We start from the raw sequence: 19,293 nt of genomic DNA, 5'->3' as shown, positions 1-19,293 counted from the left end.
AAAGTGATTGCTTTTCTACTAAGTGAAGTCAGGTGTCAACACTTTGGAATGCTGCACAGTTTAGTAATAAATATAATGATCAGCATCAGCACAAAAGTAGCATTAGCCAGATTAAAAAAGATTTTGTTCTAACCTCAAATAGATTTTTCCTCCTATTGGAGTTTACAGCTCTATTGAAATCATTCCTCATGTTTCAGCTCTAATTATGAGCTTACTCAGAAGCAAGAAATAGTATATATTTCAAGCTACCTGCTAACGCAGCATTTCCTCACTTCCAAGGGAAGAAAGAGTGGCTGCCTACAGTATATCATACAGCTGCGGATAGAAATTAAGTTATATTTATTGTCCCTTAAGATTATTTTCCCCAGAATTGGCAAGCTCATTTGAAAAATCTGTATCTATAAATTTGTGTTAGGATTCAGTTAATTGCTGGCATACTTGTTCACTCTCCTTGGGAAGCATGGAAACTTTGATACAAATGTCTTAGCATATTATGTAGATATTTGCTTCAGAAGAAGGGGAAGCAGTCTTAATAGAGAGTGTTAGCACGGTTACATAATAAACTACATTTCTTCATACATGTCCTGAGTTAATGAGCGTTCAGCTCAGTGGAAAAGCCTTTTTGATGTAAACTAATGAAAATACTAAATGTTTATTTCTCTTACTTTCTCTTACTTCTCCCGTGTTTTCTGGGAATTGCCTTTATTTACATCAGAAATGTGGTCTACCTGGAATTGGAAATCTTACATTGCTTCTCAAGGATTTTTGATAATCCCACCATGTTAGCATGTTTGGGATGAAGAAACTGTATAATTTCCAGACATTCCCAGCAAGAGCCAGCTCTAGTGATTACTTGCTGTGTGAGTGCATGGGACTCTCCTATGGTCACGCTAATGGTGGAGTAACTATGCTAGGCATGCTTCTTACATTCCACTAATGTTTTGCAGTAATTCTCTTCACAGGCACAGTAATCACAATGTACCTTGCCACCAGAACAGACTGCTCTTTCTGTTATATTCAGGTAACCTCTGTAGCTCATACAAGGTAGTTCTAATAGGTTTGATTCACTGTATATAGGCTTCACTGTGCACAGCTTTCTATTTAAAGGATCTAAGGTGCTTTGCCCCATCTTGACCTCCCTTTTAATTCTTGGTGCCCAGACATATAAAGAGAGGAGCACTGTCATCAAGCTTGTAGTCATTCACATTGCCCAAGCAGGCTGGAGAGAATTCAGTATCAGGATACATAAAAATCTTTCCTTCATTTTTTTTCTTATTAATAATAATAAAAAAAGATCAATAGTTATTTATTTACAGAAAAGCATATCCCGCTGAGGCTGAAAAGGTGTTTGTGTTAAAGAAGGTTATGTGTACAGAGAACTCATGGTTGGAAATACATAAATAGCAGGTGAGGAAATGAAAGAACTCTGAATGTTCCCTCTGTGACATTGTGGACAGGAAATAAGTACACAATGGGCGCTTACAAAAGTAACATTTCACTTTCCTTTTTTACAAATACTTTTCTTTCAAGAAAAGATGAAATGAATATTGGCAAAAAGAGTTGGGCAGTGGGAGATGGAGACCATGGCTAACCTTAAAGCAGCGAATTCATTTAGCATATCTTTGCTTTCTTCCTGACCTTTTCCACATCTGTACAATGCCGAACTGCTCTGTGCTTCAATCACTCTTCAGCACTATGGGTCTCAATATACACTTAAATCTCATGCGTTTTCAAAGCAGGCCACCCCAGCTGCAAGTGAACTCCTCTCAGGCTGCCTTTTGAAAGCTCACATCACAGTGCTGTATGGGGAGGCTCAGATCACTCCACAGTCATTAGTCCAATAGGTTACTTTTATTTCTATTATTCTCTCTTCTTGACCTTGGGAAGGGAATTTTTCTGTTCTAATGGGGCTGGAGACACCAGTGTCGGGTTAACAAGAGCACTGTGGTTTACTGGATGTTCACGATACAATTAAGATTTTTCTGCTAGGGGAGGAAAAAATAGAATAAGAGAGAGACCATTAATTATGATAGTTCACCTATGTCTCAGATCTCTAAATTATTCTCCTTGCAACATACCTTTTTGATCCAGCAGTAATACTGATATTCAGTGAACACCGTGTGAATGGGATGTAGGGTAGATAATTCATAAGAAAGTCGCATAGAACTAGTAGGCAAAACTACACACGGGTAGGCTTCATTCATCACTTTGTTGGCAGGCATAGAACACTTGTGTTCAGATAGACTGAAAAATGGAGTGTAGGCCTAAATTCTCCCTTCCCAACCCACTTTTCTACAGAAAATGCTGTCTAGAGATTTCATTTTTAAAATTCAGACAAATTCTGTATTGCTGCAGATAAAACTGCCTGTAAACTTCCATCTGTACCTCCTGCCTCCACTGGCACAGTGGGAAACCTTGCAGAGTTCTTATCTGCTTCCAAAAAAGAATTTTCAGACTGGGCTAACTTCAGTTGGCTCGCAGCTGGAGGGGCTTGTAAATCTAGGGCATCTCATCCCCATCAGTTGGCACAACCTGAAATGCCAGAAGTTTGGGGAATTGATGAAATTCAGTGCTAAAATATTCTAGAGATACCAGTTGCTTTCAAGGCCTCAAACCGTGCAGTTAGCCACTGCTCACCAAAGACCACGTGAAGAAGCTTAACCACTGTCAAAGCATCTGTTGCTTGGGTTGTGATCAGCTGTAAGCTGACGCAATGGATATCTTCCCTAGAAAAAACTACAGTGTCCTTGAAGGACACAAAACAAAGATATCTGATTAGATGCATATGCCTCTTTTTATCTAACAGCCTGAACAATCTGCCATTGAAAGAATCTCATTTACATTGTAATTTCCATGTGTCTGCAAAGACATGGTGTCTTCTTAACCTGTTCAGAACAGGGTTCAGATTTGTAGTATAAAGATACCAAAGCAGATTTTTTAAAAGCCTTATGTTAATCTGTGATTTGAACAGTGCAATCTAATATGGAAATGGTTTTAAATTGGGACCCTTTTCTACCTGCTATTCAACAATCAAGTCTCATTTATCCTCAGTGTTAGCCTGATGTTGAAATAACTGGATTCCAAGCTGTGGTGATATTCACCATGAAGTTGTTGTCTCTATGTGATCTTCTTAGATTAATTTATTATTTTCTTTCTTATAAAAATTGAGAGGTGATCTTTACCATAAGTTTAAGCAAAGAACAAATAGCTATTGGAGCTGATTGACAAATTCTGTAATAGTATGCACATCACTTAGGTTCTTTAAATCTAGAACTGGTGCTTTTTCAGAAAACTGTGATCAAGTTAAAGTTATCAATATTGATGTTGAGTCACTACACTACTCGTAATGTATGTGATCAAATAATTAAAGCAGACAACAGCATTGCAGACCTTGCTTAAAGTAGACTCTGTGACTCCCAAGAACTGAGGGGGTTCTCTCCCCATCAGAATATAGGCTGCATTGCATTTATTTGTACCTGGGAGGAGGATAAAGCCACTGCAGTAGTTTCTCCTTCAGTCTTTTTCCCTATTGCCTACAAAGTTTGATGTTTACAGTGAATTCTGTCCTATTCTTAACCACAAATAGCAACTTTAATGAGGATATATTTTCTGAACTCATTCTTTGTCTCAACAAAATCCAAAAGCATGACTTAGTCTGGTAAACAGTAGAAGTTTGTTGCTTACAATTCTGACTCGTGAAGCAAACACACCCCACCTGGAAGTGTCACATGAAGCATTCTTAGTGTTACAAGAGAGTTTGCATAACATCCCTCTAACAGGAGCAGGCAGCTTCCATGCTTTTTTTTCCTATTAGTAACATGCCATCAGTAAACTCATCCATATATGTCATTTTTCAGCATCAGAAAATTTATTTTGGGTAGAAAAATTCTGCTAGAAATGAAAGAGGAGCATTAAACAGTCCTCCTTCCTTTCCCTCCTGACTGTCATTAGCCTAAGTGAGAGCTGTGTGGATTGTTGTAGGAGAATGCTTGTAGAACTTTTCTGCTTCTAAAATAAGGTGGATGAAAGTGAAAGAAAAATCCAGCTATGTTCATTCTGTTTTTAAAAAGACGTCTAGGATTTTAGGAAGAAGATAGGCTTTACACTGCTGTTGATGGGAAGAGCTGTGAGGAAGAAATAATACGGAGCTGGGTTGGCTGAATACCTCACAAGAGCTCTCATAAATGTGAGAAGCAGATTTCTCCCTGGTCCCTAGACAACACTGATGCTGTAACAGGTGAATAGGTGTAGTCTGCTCTTTCATGCTCAATCAGATCATCATTTTCTCCAATGCTGTTGTTTGAAACATAAGGCTTGTTCTACTTGGCAGGGGGTATGGGAAGCTTTTTGACAAGAAAAGAACATTGCTATTTCTTTGAGTTTTTCTCAGAAGTTTGAGATATAGTAAACATTACACTGGCTTTCCTCTGTCCACCAGAACAGAGAAAGAATATATGTTTTACTATAATGTGACCATCATTCTAGAACTGTTCATTGCATTTGTGGATATTTTAATTATTGTATAAATAAGTGAATGCATGTTGCATTTATAGGTGAAAAAAGTGAAAAAAAAAACAAAAAAAAAACCAGTGATTCATTTCTAAAAGTTTTATACATGTTGATACAAGTCAACAGTATGTTAGACTTCCTTCCATATCTAGTACAGACAGCTGTACTACATGTGATGAATATTCTGCAGGTAACAGGCTTTGAGGCAAGCTTTCAACACTTGATGAACATGTGCTGGAATTCTCTTTTTGCCTTCACTCAATCTTCATTTGCTGGACTGAGAAGTAATCAAAATCTTCTGCAAGAAAAGATCTTCAAGACTATTCCAAATAAGCAATTATATCCAAGTAGCCTTCACCATCACTTGTCAACAGTTCCTGAATTGTTGTGTTTTTTTTTTTGTCTTCTGTGAGTAAATTAATGAGGGGATAGGAATACAACATGAACTCTCAAGAGCATTTGAGCACTATTTGGTGGGAAGAAGCAGAAAGGAAAGTGCTTTAAATTTGTGAATCTTATGAGGATCTTATTCAGTACATCATTTAAAGTTTTCTAAGATTTATGCTATCCATAAGAAGTATTAAAGGACTCTTTTCATTATTGTTTCAGCAAATTAACAGGCAACTCTTGCTGCACCCAACAGGGTATTTACCCACTCTTTCTACCCTGTGTCTGCATTCTGTCCCTGCCCTTTTCAGTCATGAATGCCAATCATGAAGAATTCTTGAAGAGATCCAGAAAGAGATCAGAGATCCTAGAGATATCTTGGTTCATTACACTGGAAAACTGGAAGAACTCAGAGCATGAAGAAATAGCCTGATTAATATTGTTTGTTTGTTCTATTACTTGGACTCCTTGTCAGAACACTTGGAAAAATGCAGCTAAGTAACAAAGCAAGTCATGTTGAATCCCCCTTGCCTTTCTTTCATTCTTGCTTGTAATATCAGCAGTGCTAAGCATCTTTTTGTTTTTCATTAACAAGGCACAAATGTATATAGCTCACAGAAATTTTAGCCACGTTACAGGGAACAGAATTTAATCTTTGGCCTTCCATTTAGCTAATTAATCTTCTGGATTTGTTGCTGTTTTTACAGGCTGTAGCTTATCATGGACAAAAATGTTCATTTGATCTTTTGTTATTGAGCAGTACTTTTATTTTGGAAAGTTACTAGTGTGTGCCTTGAAAGAGCACATGGCATTTGCATTGTGTAACCTGTGAAATTCATTGAAAAGTTAAAGTGAAAATGCATCCAAAAATGATTATGGTCAATTTCATGTATTCAGAAAGATTTTTTCCAAGTACAATTCAATTCTTTCTGTAATTTCACTAGGGAGATGGAAGAATATAATGTACTTCAAAAAATATAGAATAAGCTGAAAGAAACACTTTAAGAAGTAATATAGTGCCCAAAAGCCAGTGTTATAGCAGGAAGATGGTGACAATTACTAAGGACTTCAGGTGACTCATACCTTTAATTTGTGTTTTGCATCTAGTTTACAGCATCAGTTCTTGTCATACTATAATAATGTTTTATATTTACATAGTGTCTTTCCCCTAAATGGCTTCCAGAGTGTTTCATACATTGTTCTGTGTACGGATTACATCAATTTAATCCATTATATTAATACTGTTATCTCTGCAGTGAGGTAGAGCAGCTATTTGAGTCTATATGGTATAGGCAATGCACAGCTTAAAGAAAATACCTTCAAAATCTGTAAAAAAGATTAGGGAAGATGTAATACTAAGTTACAATTTGCTCTGATGACAATATTAAAAATGCACTTGTTCATATGGAGAATTCAGCATAAGTCGAGTTGGTTGGGTTATCTTTATGGCCTACCTCAGACCTCAGTTCTAGACCAGCACATTTGGGTATTGTGTTGAAATGAAAAGGTGACTAATCATCAGTATTATTTTGATGTGTGCTCAAATGTTATGGAATATCGATGGGTGCAATTTTTTCCGCATGGAAGAACGGAGTTACCTTTGCTTCCAGGTCAGATGCCACTCTGTCAGACTGCCCCTCTGCTGCCACATGTCATGCAGCAACAAAATGGAATGGAATACTGGTGGGAAGGTTCACTCTCATCTACTGTACCACCAACATACACCTCTGGGCCAATACAATAAAAATAGGAGGCGTTACTTTTGAGCAGCCCTCGTACGTTGCTTTCTTAACAAATATTGACTGCTCAAGTGCTGAGTGATAGCATGCAAAATAAAAGGCACAAGTCTAAGTACAGACAAACGGATTGCAAAAGAATGTATCAGCTTTCCTTTCTATTTCCCAAGAAGTAGATAGAAAAATGATTGCAAAAGATGTGGACTTTAGTGGAGAAGGACAAATACAATAATACAGCTTCCTTGGGGAGTTTCTAGTGGAGCTGTGTGAATTAATATATCCCATTATTTCTCATCTTTTGTAATATATAGATGGGGAAACAAGCAGATGATAATAACTCAGAATACCTTCAACTAGAATGTTGCCCTGATTAATGCAATCTGACGTGCAGTTTTAATTTGGTTGTTCTTGACTGGGATTCACAGCATGTAGAATCCTAATGAGCCATGGGGTAGCGATCACCAATCCCAGGCACGTTTATCTCACATTGAGTTTGTGCTTGTGGCAGCTCTTTAATTTAGGTTATATCAGTACCCCACTTTGAGGAAGAAGTTTTACAGTGACTTCATAAAGGCATTAAGGTTATACTTGCATGCTCATCTCATTGCTTGACAGCAGACATTCAGGTGATACTGATGCAATTAAATGCATTTGTTGTTCTGTGCTCTGAGAGAGCAGTAACAAAAACCTCACTTACTACACAAAAATAAGGGCACTGGGTAAGAATCCAATTCTCATACAGTCAGAATGTCATTTCCACTTCTATTTGAGGCTGAAATAGGGTTAGTATCCAGATTGTCAGGTGATAACGCTTTACAAACTGATCTTTCTGTGTATGGAAATCTGCCAAGTTAAGATTTTCTTGAGACCATACTGTGACACCTTGCTGTTCAGTAAGAGCTGCCACTCAGTACCCCACTAGTTCCACATTGAGCTCTGTGTGGAGAAGGATTTGACTGAGGTTACATCCTGATGTTACATCCTGACTCCGTCAGGAAACAGCTACTGATATTAAGCCATGGCTGATGCTGAACTGAGGTTTGTTCAGGACTATCCTGGGTACAGTTAAATGAGCTCTATCCTCACACAGGTGTTGTAAACCTTGCCATCCCTTTACTGAATCTTCTGTTTTAAGAAATGTATACTGCTTCTTTTCACTCTCAGGACCTTCCAAGGAACTTTGCTCCCTCACAAGAATATCCATTAGTTGGTATTCACTTCCCAGCACACTTCTGTGACAGCAAACATAGCTAATTCTCAAACAAGTCTCTCTGTGCTACCTTACAAGCACTCTCACACTTCCAGTCCACATCCATCCCTTGATTTTTTCAGTAGTCAACTGTTAAGTTTCATTTGTTTGCCCAAATCTGATGACTCAGAGTAGACTTCAGGCTATTTCAGCCTACTCTTAATTGCTCGCTGTTTCCAAGTTGCTGTTGATTTGTTGTCTGTCTTCCTCTATTTTTGACTACAGAAAAGAATTTGTAAACTTCCAAGTATAATACAATGACCAGAATTTCTCATCTGTATTCTTGATAAATGTGATAAATGGTAATATGGCATAACACTCTACAGAGCAAGTAAACCTTACCTCCTGAAATACTCAGTTGTAGTAAGTGAACATAGCTCCTTCCAGTCAAGTGTGTCTTTGTCCCAAGGCCTTCTAAATTATTAATATGGGTCCAGATTATAGCAGTTTAAATAAAGTTCTGAACTCATCTATTTTATTCTTAATTTATAGTGGTGCTTAGGGGATGTGTGGATATTTAAAAAGAGTAAAATCAATTAATTCATGATCCAATTATTTGTATTAACCCCTATGGGGTTTTATTTTAGAGCACTGGATCAGCCCTTCCCTGTTAAGCAATGAGAATGTAAAGCTTTCATTTTGAAATATGATGAACCTGTAGTTATCTTTTCCCTATCTGCAAATTTAATTCCTATTTTTTTTCCATAAAAATTTCCTCCTTGGCTTTTGTTTTTGAAAGGGAGCTCGTATAAAAATAGCAGATTTTTCTGAATATCAGGAAGCAGATTTTTTTCATATAAAAAAGATGGCAAAAGAGTTCACCTTGAAGATAATATACCCTTTAGTTTTCTATTCCTGTCTGTTTCACAGCAGATATTTAGCTTTTGGAATCACAATCTGTGATTTATTACACTTTTAACCTTCTGTAGACCCATATGATAACTTCTGTGATTTGATCGTTCTCCTTTTTCATCCATCTTGAACAGATTTTAGTCTAAATTCCAGACAGCTTCAAAAAAACCACTGTGTTTGGTCATTTCTAAAACGCAGAGGATGCAAGGGCCCATCGTACCACTGTGCTTGGAATTATCCATCTTGGCACAGCCTCTGCCTATAGATATTGTCAGTTCCTTGATCTGCAGGTGTCAGAATCTCTGCAGTTTTATGCCCCTAGCACATCTGTGTGTCCTTTCTGAATTGCTAATTCACTGCAACTGAAGCTACTGAGAGCTCTTAAAGGAAAAAAAAGAGAAAAGAGTGCAGAAGAGAGCCAATATCAGCTGAGATATCTTTGAGTTAGATACCCTTAAAATGACATTAAGTATTTTTTGAGGTAGGTGGCACATCATGGAAACCTTTTCTATCACAGTCTTGCATTGGTGGGGTAAGCACACTCTCTGCTTTCTCAATTATGCATCTAAATAAAACACACATTTTAAATTACCTAACCCTAACACGTCTAACTTGTTCCCACCGTGATCCAAGGTGTGCTGAACACTGCATTGAATCAGGCTAGTGAACCTAGAACAGGACTAGAGGATCACTAAGGCTTAGGAGAGGATGCCCTGTCAGACGTAAGACTCCTGAGGATTAACATCCTTGAAATCCAGACACTATTTTACATAGCAAAATAGGAACTGCTTGGTACTGGACAATCATTTGGAAAATTTCTAACTGGTGTCGTGTTTTATATGTGCTTGAGCTGAGACAAAAGGAAATAATTCAGAAAGATCAGAACCATCACTTATTTTCAATTACAGCTAAATATATCCAAATGTGCGTTCCAGTGATAGCATTTTTGCTAAGCTTACCAATCTTTACCAATCTTGGTGATCATTCCTCTGTTATTTCTGAGATTCTTGATAGAGATTTCTTTTGATTCACTTCAAAGCAAGTGAAAATATTGTTATATTATCATTTAAAGTTAATTAAACTGCAAATGAACTTAATGATCTGTCCAAAACAAAGCTCAATCACAACCTGTTACATATTAACTATCGAAATCAAAAGAATCTTTCAATTCTTTGTTAAATGCATCAAAGAGGATAGAAATAGCCAGTCATTAGTGTCATCCTTTTATAACATCAAATTTGTGGCTGGAAAGCTTGAATAGAATACATAAACTCAAATTACACAATTAAATTGAAAAAAAGGCTTGGCAATACAAGCCAAATTTGTTGAAAGAAACCAAAAATAGATTATCGAACTCAGTAAAAGATGTAGTTGTCTCCTCTGTATTTTACTATCAGGAAATACATTTTACCTACTATTTGTCTGGATTTTAAAAGCTATATATTAATAAAATGCCATTTTTTAGATTCTGCATACTCAAAATCTTCTGTAGTGTTCTGACTACTTGTGTGCTATAAGACAGAGCAAGAGACATTTAGTCTATGCAGGTAATGAAGTCATTTTGGTGATTTCTGCTCTTGTGACATATCAAGCATTGTCACTGACAACGAGCAGGGATGGCAAAGCCTATTCCTGTCATTAAAGTTTGTAATTTTGGACTTTTGAAGGCTTAATCCCCCCAGAATGCTAAGATTTCCTTATGATATATAACGGTGCTGCTGATGTTCAGCACTTCTGAGGATTAGGTGTGTTATCAGCCTAGTTTATCCACCCATACAGCAGGTATTATCTTATCTCTGTTGCATACAGCCCTTTTAGCATGTCAGCTGAAAGTACTTGAAAGGTGAGGAGTATTATTAACTGTGACCCTTGCAAGCTTTTCAGATGGTTTGCTTAATGTTTTTGCTACTTAAATGACAATGATGTTATACACTGTTTGACTGGAAAGTAAATTAGAGAGAATTTTCTTGTACAGGGCTTGGCCAACTGAATAGTACCACAAACTATACAAGGTCATAGAATAAACTCTTCCAGTGAAAGGAGAAGCATCGACTTAGAGTTATGCAGACAAAGCAATTGCATGAGATCCAACTGTAAATTTAAGAGCAGCACAGTCCCCCTCCAAAATGGCACAGGAACACTTGTGGTGAAAAATGTTTCATGTATTGATATCAGTTTACTGAAAAAAAATAATAATGATGAAGAACTTTATAAAAATAATCATCTGAAATACAAGACAAGATCGTTTGTAAATACTTCATTGATAGGTGATAATGTGCTACGTAGAACCTATAACATTCAGTTTCAGCCAACATTCTTCTCATGTTCTGGTAAATAATTAATGCTGGCAATTAATAATTGTATATTATGTGTGTATGTGGTCAATAATTGAATATATTAACAAATTCCTCTATGTATTTGTTTTTTATCTTTGTAGTTTCAGGCCACAGTAAAGGAAGGAGTCACAGGTGTAATAGTAAACTTAACTGTTGGTGACCGAGATGACCCAGCAACTGGAGCATGGAGAGCTGTCTACACTATTATTAACGGAAATCCAGGGCAGAGTTTTGAAATCCATACCAATCCCCAGACTAATGAGGGAATGCTCTCTGTTGTCAAAGTAAGGATAATTTGCTATTGTACCGCATTATTGCTGTTAAGTTTCATCCCCCGGATTTACTGCATGGGAGAAGGCACAGCACGGATAAGTTTCTCAAAAATGCAGTTAGACATCAGCCTTTATTTCCTTCAGCTGATATGTGTAACTGCCTTTCTGTTACAATAACCTTCTTTCTTTAGTGGTAACAACCTGCCTGTTGCTAACTATACTGTCCTTGTGCTTAAATAACAGCTACTTTTGTGGTAATGATCACAATTCATTAATAATAAGAGTTTTCAGTGCAGACTTTTTTTGTGTGTCTGAAGGTTCAATTAGAATTCAAGTGCTACATTTTGTTCTGTTAAAGCACATGTACTGCAAATGCCAGGGAAGTAAAGGACATGGCTCCAGGCTGAACTGGAGGGTTCCCCCTGGTCTCACATTTATAAAGCATTATGAAAAAAAATGATCAAATTGTATGAAGACAATCCTATTCTAAATGCTTTAAAAATAAGTGGGGAAAAAAAAAAAAGAAGTCCTGGTTGCTGCCTGTACTGAAGTTTTCTTTGTTTGGCTTCAAAAGAGATATTTTCAATACTTGTAAATAATTGAATATTTTTCCATGGCAATGGTTTTGGTTTCACTGTAGAAGCTGAGATAATGGCCTGATTTTGTTTCCTGAATCCTTGCAGGAGTGGGGTATGAGTGGTGACTGAGTTCTCTCTTTGTTTTACAGCCTTTAGACTACGAGATTTCAGCATTTCACACATTGCTGATAAAAGTAGAAAATGAAGACCCACTGATTCCAGACATAGCCTATGGCCCCAGTTCCACAGCAACAGTTCAGATCACTGTTGAAGATGTGAATGAAGGCCCAGTTTTCCACCCCAACCCAATGACAGTGACAAAACAAGAGAACATCCCTATTGGCAGCGTTGTGTTAACAGTAAATGCCACTGATCCAGATACTTTGCAACATCAGACTATCAGGTGAGTGTACTACTCTTTAATTGTCATCTATCCTAAAGAGTGGTTTTTTTATGCCCAAAAATTTGTCTGCCAGTAGAGAATTAAAGTTGTTGGGCTGTAGATAATAAATTGAAGAAGTGTTTTTTTTTTTTTTATCTTCCTGCATTGAAGGAATACAGTATGATTGAGACAAAGTACTGTACTGCATTAGACTGGGGACAATAGTATTCCAGGCTATGAGATTGCAGTAGAATAATCAAGAGCCACAAGCAATAAACACAATTTTGCATAGTGTGAATGACTTCTTAAAATGACTTTTAACCTGAAGGTTTGTTCCTTTTCCTTCGTGGAAACCAGAGAAAACAAGTAAAAATCGAAAACATAGAATTCATTTATCTGCTTTACATATGGATTAAATAGCTCCTTAGTGCAGTCATGATCCTCCATCTATGTTCAAGGGCTAAGGGACAATATTTCTCAGTGAAACACTGAAGCTTCATTAAGATAGGACTTGGCCTTGCCCGATCATTACAAATAAATACTGATTTCTGTGTTACGATAATGTTATCTCAGACACATGCTATGCCACAAGGACTAAAACTGGGAATTAAGTGGTGCTGTTATCTTACAATTTGACCCACGTGGTCAGATATTTTGATTTCAGATTTATTTTTTCTTTTCATGAAAGACCAACAGCTTTCTTCCATGGCACTAACTTGGCATTTCAGACTGTTTTCATAAATATTTGAGGATTGCAGATAAGGCATGAAAGCTGAAGTCCGCAGCTGTATTTAATTTTTGGCTCTTATTTGGGAGTCTAATTTTCCCTGGATATCAGTTTATATCTACAAGGGCATGAATATCTTTGTGTGAATGACTTCAAAGCTTTACCTAACCAGTGCACAACAACAATCTATACCATGGAGATAGATTTCTTTACCATCACGGGATGATCTAGGGGTGACTGCATTTCTTTAAGAAGCATTGATGTATATACTGTCTTGCAAAAAAAAAAAAAAAAAAAAAAAAAGGCAGCTACTGATCTTGAAGGTGTTCTCTGTCAGTAATAAATGTTGGTAAGCATGCCATTTGCAAAGGACTCCAGTTTATAGCCTTGGATTAAAATAATGAAAAGGTGACTTTCAATAGATGAGTGGTCCCTTTTTAAAAAAATAATGGAGAGAATCTTGCCTTGCCTTTCTCCTAACACGTCAAAAATACCTGCGTAGTGGAGAATGAATATTTCAATTCTTTTGTATCAAAAACTACTTTGAGTTTTCCCATTCGAATATCAGTTTATATGACAGATGATTCTTAACAAATGTCATTTCTTCAGTTTTCTAAATTTATTTACTTACAGAATGCATTGTTATTCTTAATTTAGGTTTTGCTCCAAGGACATATTTCATTAACTGTTTTCACATAGATTTGAGTTGATTTTGCAATACCGTAAAAGGAAAGAAAATAAATAGATTTGATTATTAAAATCAACAGTGGGACACAATAATCTATATAATTTATATATATTACATATATTATATAGATTATATAGATTATATATAAATATATAAATTTCTCACTCTTGACCTTGCTGAGTTTCTTCTAACTGCATTGCCACTGAAACTGTAGGAGATGCCATCAAGTCACTAAAAATTCAGCTTTATGTATTGTGTACAGCCAGCTGTGTAACATAAATGCTTTTGGGAATCCATCACTTCACAACTGGCTGCAAAGAAGCTTTACTTCATAAACTAAACAGAGTTTCACAGAAGTTTTTTAACCAAAGCAAGATTTTATTTCTTTCTTCACATGAAGAAAAGAACAAAAGCAAGCTAGTTTGGGCTGGGATTGAAGCATGATCATATATGGAAACTATTGAAAAGGAAGTGTCCGTCTTAGAGATCTTTTCCAACCTATGATTCTATACATTAGTAGAAAATAATGCAAATATAATGTAAATCAGAGAAATAATGGAACTACTTGGGAAAACTTGTTTGGCTTACTGTATGGCCTCTTTTGCTAAAACAACAGAAAAGCTTTAAACAACATTTGTTTAAATATGCTGTTTTTATTGAAACACAAAGCTACCAGCAGTGACAAAGGAAGACTGCAGTATATGGATACTGCATCTGCAGATGGAGCAATGTGAATTTGTATGTATAAAGGCAAACTCACTAGTTTGGGTCTGGCAGAAAGGTTTAGTCTTCAAGTTCCTACAGGCAGACATGTTTAGAGTGTGGGCCTTGGTCCAGGGATTTATGGAGATTACATACCAAACCACACAGTTCTCTGAACCTGTTGTTTTTTAAAACAGCATTTGTGTCCTTAATTGTGTCCTTTTACCTTGCATTGGTAAAATAAAGGTCAAGCAAGCAAAATGCAGAGTTTTAAACAAGATATTACACTAAATATCAGTGACCATGAGCAAGTAATGTTGTGTGTCTATAAGAAGCAATAGATATCAGATTTTGATTGCATGTGTTGTGTAAGCAATGTCCATTACTGCCAACAAAATACATATCTGTTCAAAATGAGCAGATGGATACAAACAGAAGAACAATAGAGGATTGATAATGTTACTTCTAATTATTTTCAGCCTATATGAACTGAGGTCTGTCTATTTGCAACATCATTTCTTATTAGTTTCCTATATAAGATTTGTAGAAGGGGTTGATGTCTATTTATAATCAGCAGAGTTAGTTACTCTAGCATAGATGATATCATAAATGCATTTTGAAAACCGTCAATGGTGTATTGAAACCTTTGGTGACAATGTCACTTATAGGTTGAATTTATGTTTTGAACTTCTGCCTGTTCATGTCTGAATCAATTCAAATTACCTCTTAAAAAAATTCCTAAGGACAGCTGTACTTTCAATGTAACTTTCTCTCACACTCTTTAGCTTGATGTGTTTTTGCTGTCAAAGAAAGAATTTCATTTAGAAACACAGGCAAGCTGGCAAAAATATATTATGTGAACAGAACATGACTCTAAGTATTTGTTAGACTCAAAAGCACACAGTGCACTATCTGTTTTGTATTCAATTAGTAGCAAACTTTCATAGTATCAGCATTTATTTAATTTACTGATGTTAGCATTTCAAAGATACTCAAGTCAGAAACATCATCCTGGAAACAAGAGCCACATGCTATATTGACCAGCCATATAACGTAGGCATCAAGTTCAATCTTACTCTACATTTTACCTGTTTACAATGAGGTTAACACTGACATTTGTGCCTAGAGCCAGAGCTGTGATTTGCTCTGAAAAGGCTACAAAGACTATAGTGAGTTTCAGATTATGGATATTGAAGAAAAGAGGAATCAGATAGAAGCAGGGGATTTACCTGCACACATACAATTGGGTGAGAAATAACAGTTTTGTTCCTCTGTGATTATTGCCAGAAAGAAAAGGAACTCTCTCAAGTTGCATCGCATTTCTTAGATTCATTAACCTATTTTTTAAAGTGTTTAATTCCCTCTTGTTTCCAACTTTTCTAGAATTAAGAAAAAAAAAGAAGGAAATCCAGCAGGCCCCATTTTAATTATAACCCAACAATTTATTAATAGAACAGTAATGAAGTTTCTGAAATTTGATTTCTTAATCAGGGATCATTGTTATTTTTGTGCCAGATTTAATAGTTTAATTTTGGGTGCCTCTTCCCAACCTCTGAAATTTTAATCAGAAGTTTCAAGTGTACATGTCAATGAGAAGTTAAAGGCCAAATTTAATAACATTTTCCACCTTGGGAAATTAAAAGAAGAGCCTTATTCTCAGAAATCCATTATTAACAGTAGATCTTAATTAAACACAGTTATGGTCCTCAATATTTTGTCTGTGAGGAGTGGTTGGTTTAAGTATTTTTTCCTTTTTTGGATTCAAGAAGTCCAGAATATCAGTAGTTAGGCTTTTAACTATGTGTAAATAAGTTGTTTACTGTTGCTTGTTTATAATTTTTAATTAAATCAACATTCTTCTTTGGTTTCGTGGCTTATCGTGGCAATATATTTTTATTACCTACTGTGCTCTTGGATTTTAAATTATTTATGTAAATATATTATTGCAGTATTTATTCTCAGTAAGCAATGTGACTGAATGCTTCAGAGATATCCTCACAAGAGAAGTTTATTATAGCTCTAGAGCATATCTAATTCATTAAGTAGAATTTAAATATAGCGTTTGAAGCTGGAGAACTTAGAGTCCAAACTGCAGTGAGCTTCATGGGAATAAGAAAGACTGCCATAAATATCTGAAGCAGTTTATGCAAGATATATATTTATATGTGTCTGTAATTGTTTTTATCTGCACCTGATTCCAGCTGGCTCCACATAATGTAAGAGGTTTCTAGAAGCACTGAATAATCTATTCAATCAATATCTGAGGGATCGACTTTGCATACTGTGTTTCACATCACGCCTTTTAAAAGTGCTTTTGTTGCAAGTAGAGGTCAACAAACTTGCTTTTCGGAATACACTACCATCACACACAGAAATACTATGTAATGAGAGACTGAAAGTCGTAAGCAGTGAACCTTATGAAGTAGCATGCTTAGTCATTGTTAAATATATCTCCCAAAGTCTGAAGGACTTGACTTTGATTCCTAACAACAGGAGATTTGTTTTTTCCTGGTGTAGACAGAAGAGTAGTACTATTGTTATAAATGAATGGCTGAGCCATGCTTTCTGCATGCAGCATCAGAGTTTTTCGCTGTAAGTTATACCCAAGAGCATCTTGAGTTGGCTCTGCAGTTTTATTTATGACCTGCCTGAACCCAGCCGCTGGGAATTTGTAGCACATCTCTAGATCTGAAGTTGCTGTATATTGGGCAGTGGAAATTGTTTTTCTTTTCCTTTCTCATTTAAGTTGGAAGGAAAGCCAGGTAGAGAGGGAAGCTACTTGAAGCAAAACTTTTTCCTCTTCTGTCTTGTGTACAAAATTTTGAAACACAGAAACCCTAACTCCAGAGAGTTGCGTGTATTGGGGCAGGCAATGATGCTGGATAAGTGCCGGTTCCATCATGGGACAACTACCAACTACCATCATAATTTTAGGTACTCGAGTGTTAATGATTAGCTTGACAATACACTGCAGATCAGTTTTTTTTACTGAAATTATTTACTGAATGTGTTAGTACTAGCAGTCTTGTTAATCATCATGATAAATAGGTCTAGTTATTCTATTACTGATATCTGGAAGGAAAGAAAATGTATTTTTCTTGACCGAAGAGATTTTTTTGTTCACTAAATAAAGTCTTCTCAGCAGTGAGCAGTGATAGGACGAGGGGAAATAGCCACAAACTGAAGCATAGGAAGTTCTGCACAAATGTGCATGGGGACTCCTTCACAGTGCAGTGCCAGAGCACTGGAGCTGCACAGAGAAGTGGTGGAGTCTCCTTCTCCAGAGGTGTTCAAGACCCTCCTGGACGCCTACCTGTGCAACCTGGGCTGGGAGCTGCTTTGGCAGCAGGGTTGGACTCCATGATCTCTGGAGGTCCCTTCCAACCTCTACAATTCTGTAAGCATGCCCCCATTTCCTCATTCAACAGACTCTTTAGGCCTACAACAAGATAGAGAGGGAGCAAAGTTACTTCTGAAGTGGTACTGCACCTCTTTTACTCTCCTTTCATACCCGTGACCAGACTGGTATAGCTCTGGAAGAACGATAGTGGCTCAAGAGTAAAACCTTTTTCTCCTGTTCAGATACATTGCAGCTGGCCAGCACTGTTCAGGCAAATAGTCTGAATTATTGTGGTGGAAGCAGCTGATAAAAATCAACCTCTAGTGCTAATTCCTGAGATCAGACTGAAGAGGGTCAAAGGGAGTAAAATCCCAGGGTTGAGGGAATTAAAACATCTGCAAAATCTGGAAACAAAGTCCAAAAGAAGCGGTGAGAAAGATCTTACAGTGACTGCTCAGGAAAGCTACTTTCACCTGTTATCTTCAGTATCAGAGCTGCACTGTTGCAGGTCCTTCTATTCTTCAGAGCAGTTAACAAACGTTGATAGTTTGCTTCCAGAATCTGTCATTCAGTCCTTTTATTACTCATGGGGATTCCCTGGTTTAATTTACAGCCCACTTGTGAACACCTCCAGTTTAACACCTGGGATAGTTCTTAGGATCCATTTGTTTTTTCCTCCTTCTTTTCTCCTATTTTCTTCTTATGTGCATGTTCATTTTTAGTGTTTAATGATAATCCCATCTAACCAGCTGATGTTGTTTTTATATCCCAGATTTTCCTTGCAGGGGAGGTGGGGCAACCTTCCCGTGTTCTCTTTTGCTTATCCACACTAACATCATAAAACTTTTGTTCTCCCTGACTGCTGCCAAGATTTAGGGGAAATATTAATGTATGTGAACAGAGAGCTCTTACAGCTGTTTGTTTTTTTTCCCATTCGCTGTATATAAAAGAAAGCCCAGCAATAAGAAAATTTTTAATTTTAAGTTCACCTAAAGCAAGGGTCCTAAGAATTTTCAATCCAACGATTGAGAATCGCTGTGAATCAAAACAGTGATTCAGAGTTTTCAAAGGAACCCATCTACCAGCAGCCAGTCTCTAACACAAGGCTGTCAGAGGATTGTATTCCTAAAATTTTCTTTTCTGCTCTACTCTGTTGGCATAAATCATACTTAATATGTTGATATTAAAGCTCTATGTGATAGAATTGAGAACCTCTATATTCATGTAATCAAATAAGCCATAAAAAACAATTTTAACTTCCCTTGATATTGCCTTAAGAATCTAAAACTCTTGATTAATAAGGATGAATGTAACATTTAAGAGGAGTTTAATTAGACCCTCTGTTTTTATCTCACATAACAATATTATGACACATTATGATTTCAACCATGTCAGCACTCAGAATGAATGACTGTGAACTGTGAAATTATAGGCCACATTTTTCATGTCACTGACTAAACAATATTGCAGATCTTCTTGAGAAATACAACAATAGGAAATATCAGTCACCAGTTATGCTTGCAGTGGAAGTCAGA

At 36.6% G+C, this 19,293-nt stretch overlaps 1 protein-coding gene across 2 annotated transcripts in view; it reads left to right on the top strand.

Moving 5' to 3' along the window:
• CDH13 (cadherin 13) overlaps positions 1-19,293 on the top strand; it is a 427,603-nt gene that overhangs the window by 363,639 nt on the left and 44,671 nt on the right. For both annotated transcript variants that reach the window (XM_065733108.1, XM_065733107.1), the window contains exons 9-10: positions 11,171-11,353; positions 12,069-12,322. In XM_065733108.1, coding sequence (XP_065589180.1) covers positions 11,171-11,353; positions 12,069-12,322 — 437 coding nt within the window. The remainder of the gene's footprint in view (positions 1-11,170; positions 11,354-12,068; positions 12,323-19,293) is intronic.

Source organism: Cyrtonyx montezumae, unplaced genomic scaffold (genome assembly GCF_038088225.1).
Source record: "Cyrtonyx montezumae isolate F1298 unplaced genomic scaffold, pur_monq_1.0 scaffold_17, whole genome shotgun sequence".
In the NCBI taxonomy this organism is placed as follows: domain Eukaryota; kingdom Metazoa; phylum Chordata; class Aves; order Galliformes; family Odontophoridae; genus Cyrtonyx; species Cyrtonyx montezumae.
Note: the sequence above shows the minus strand (reverse complement) of the source record. Positions and strands in the feature narration are given on the sequence as shown.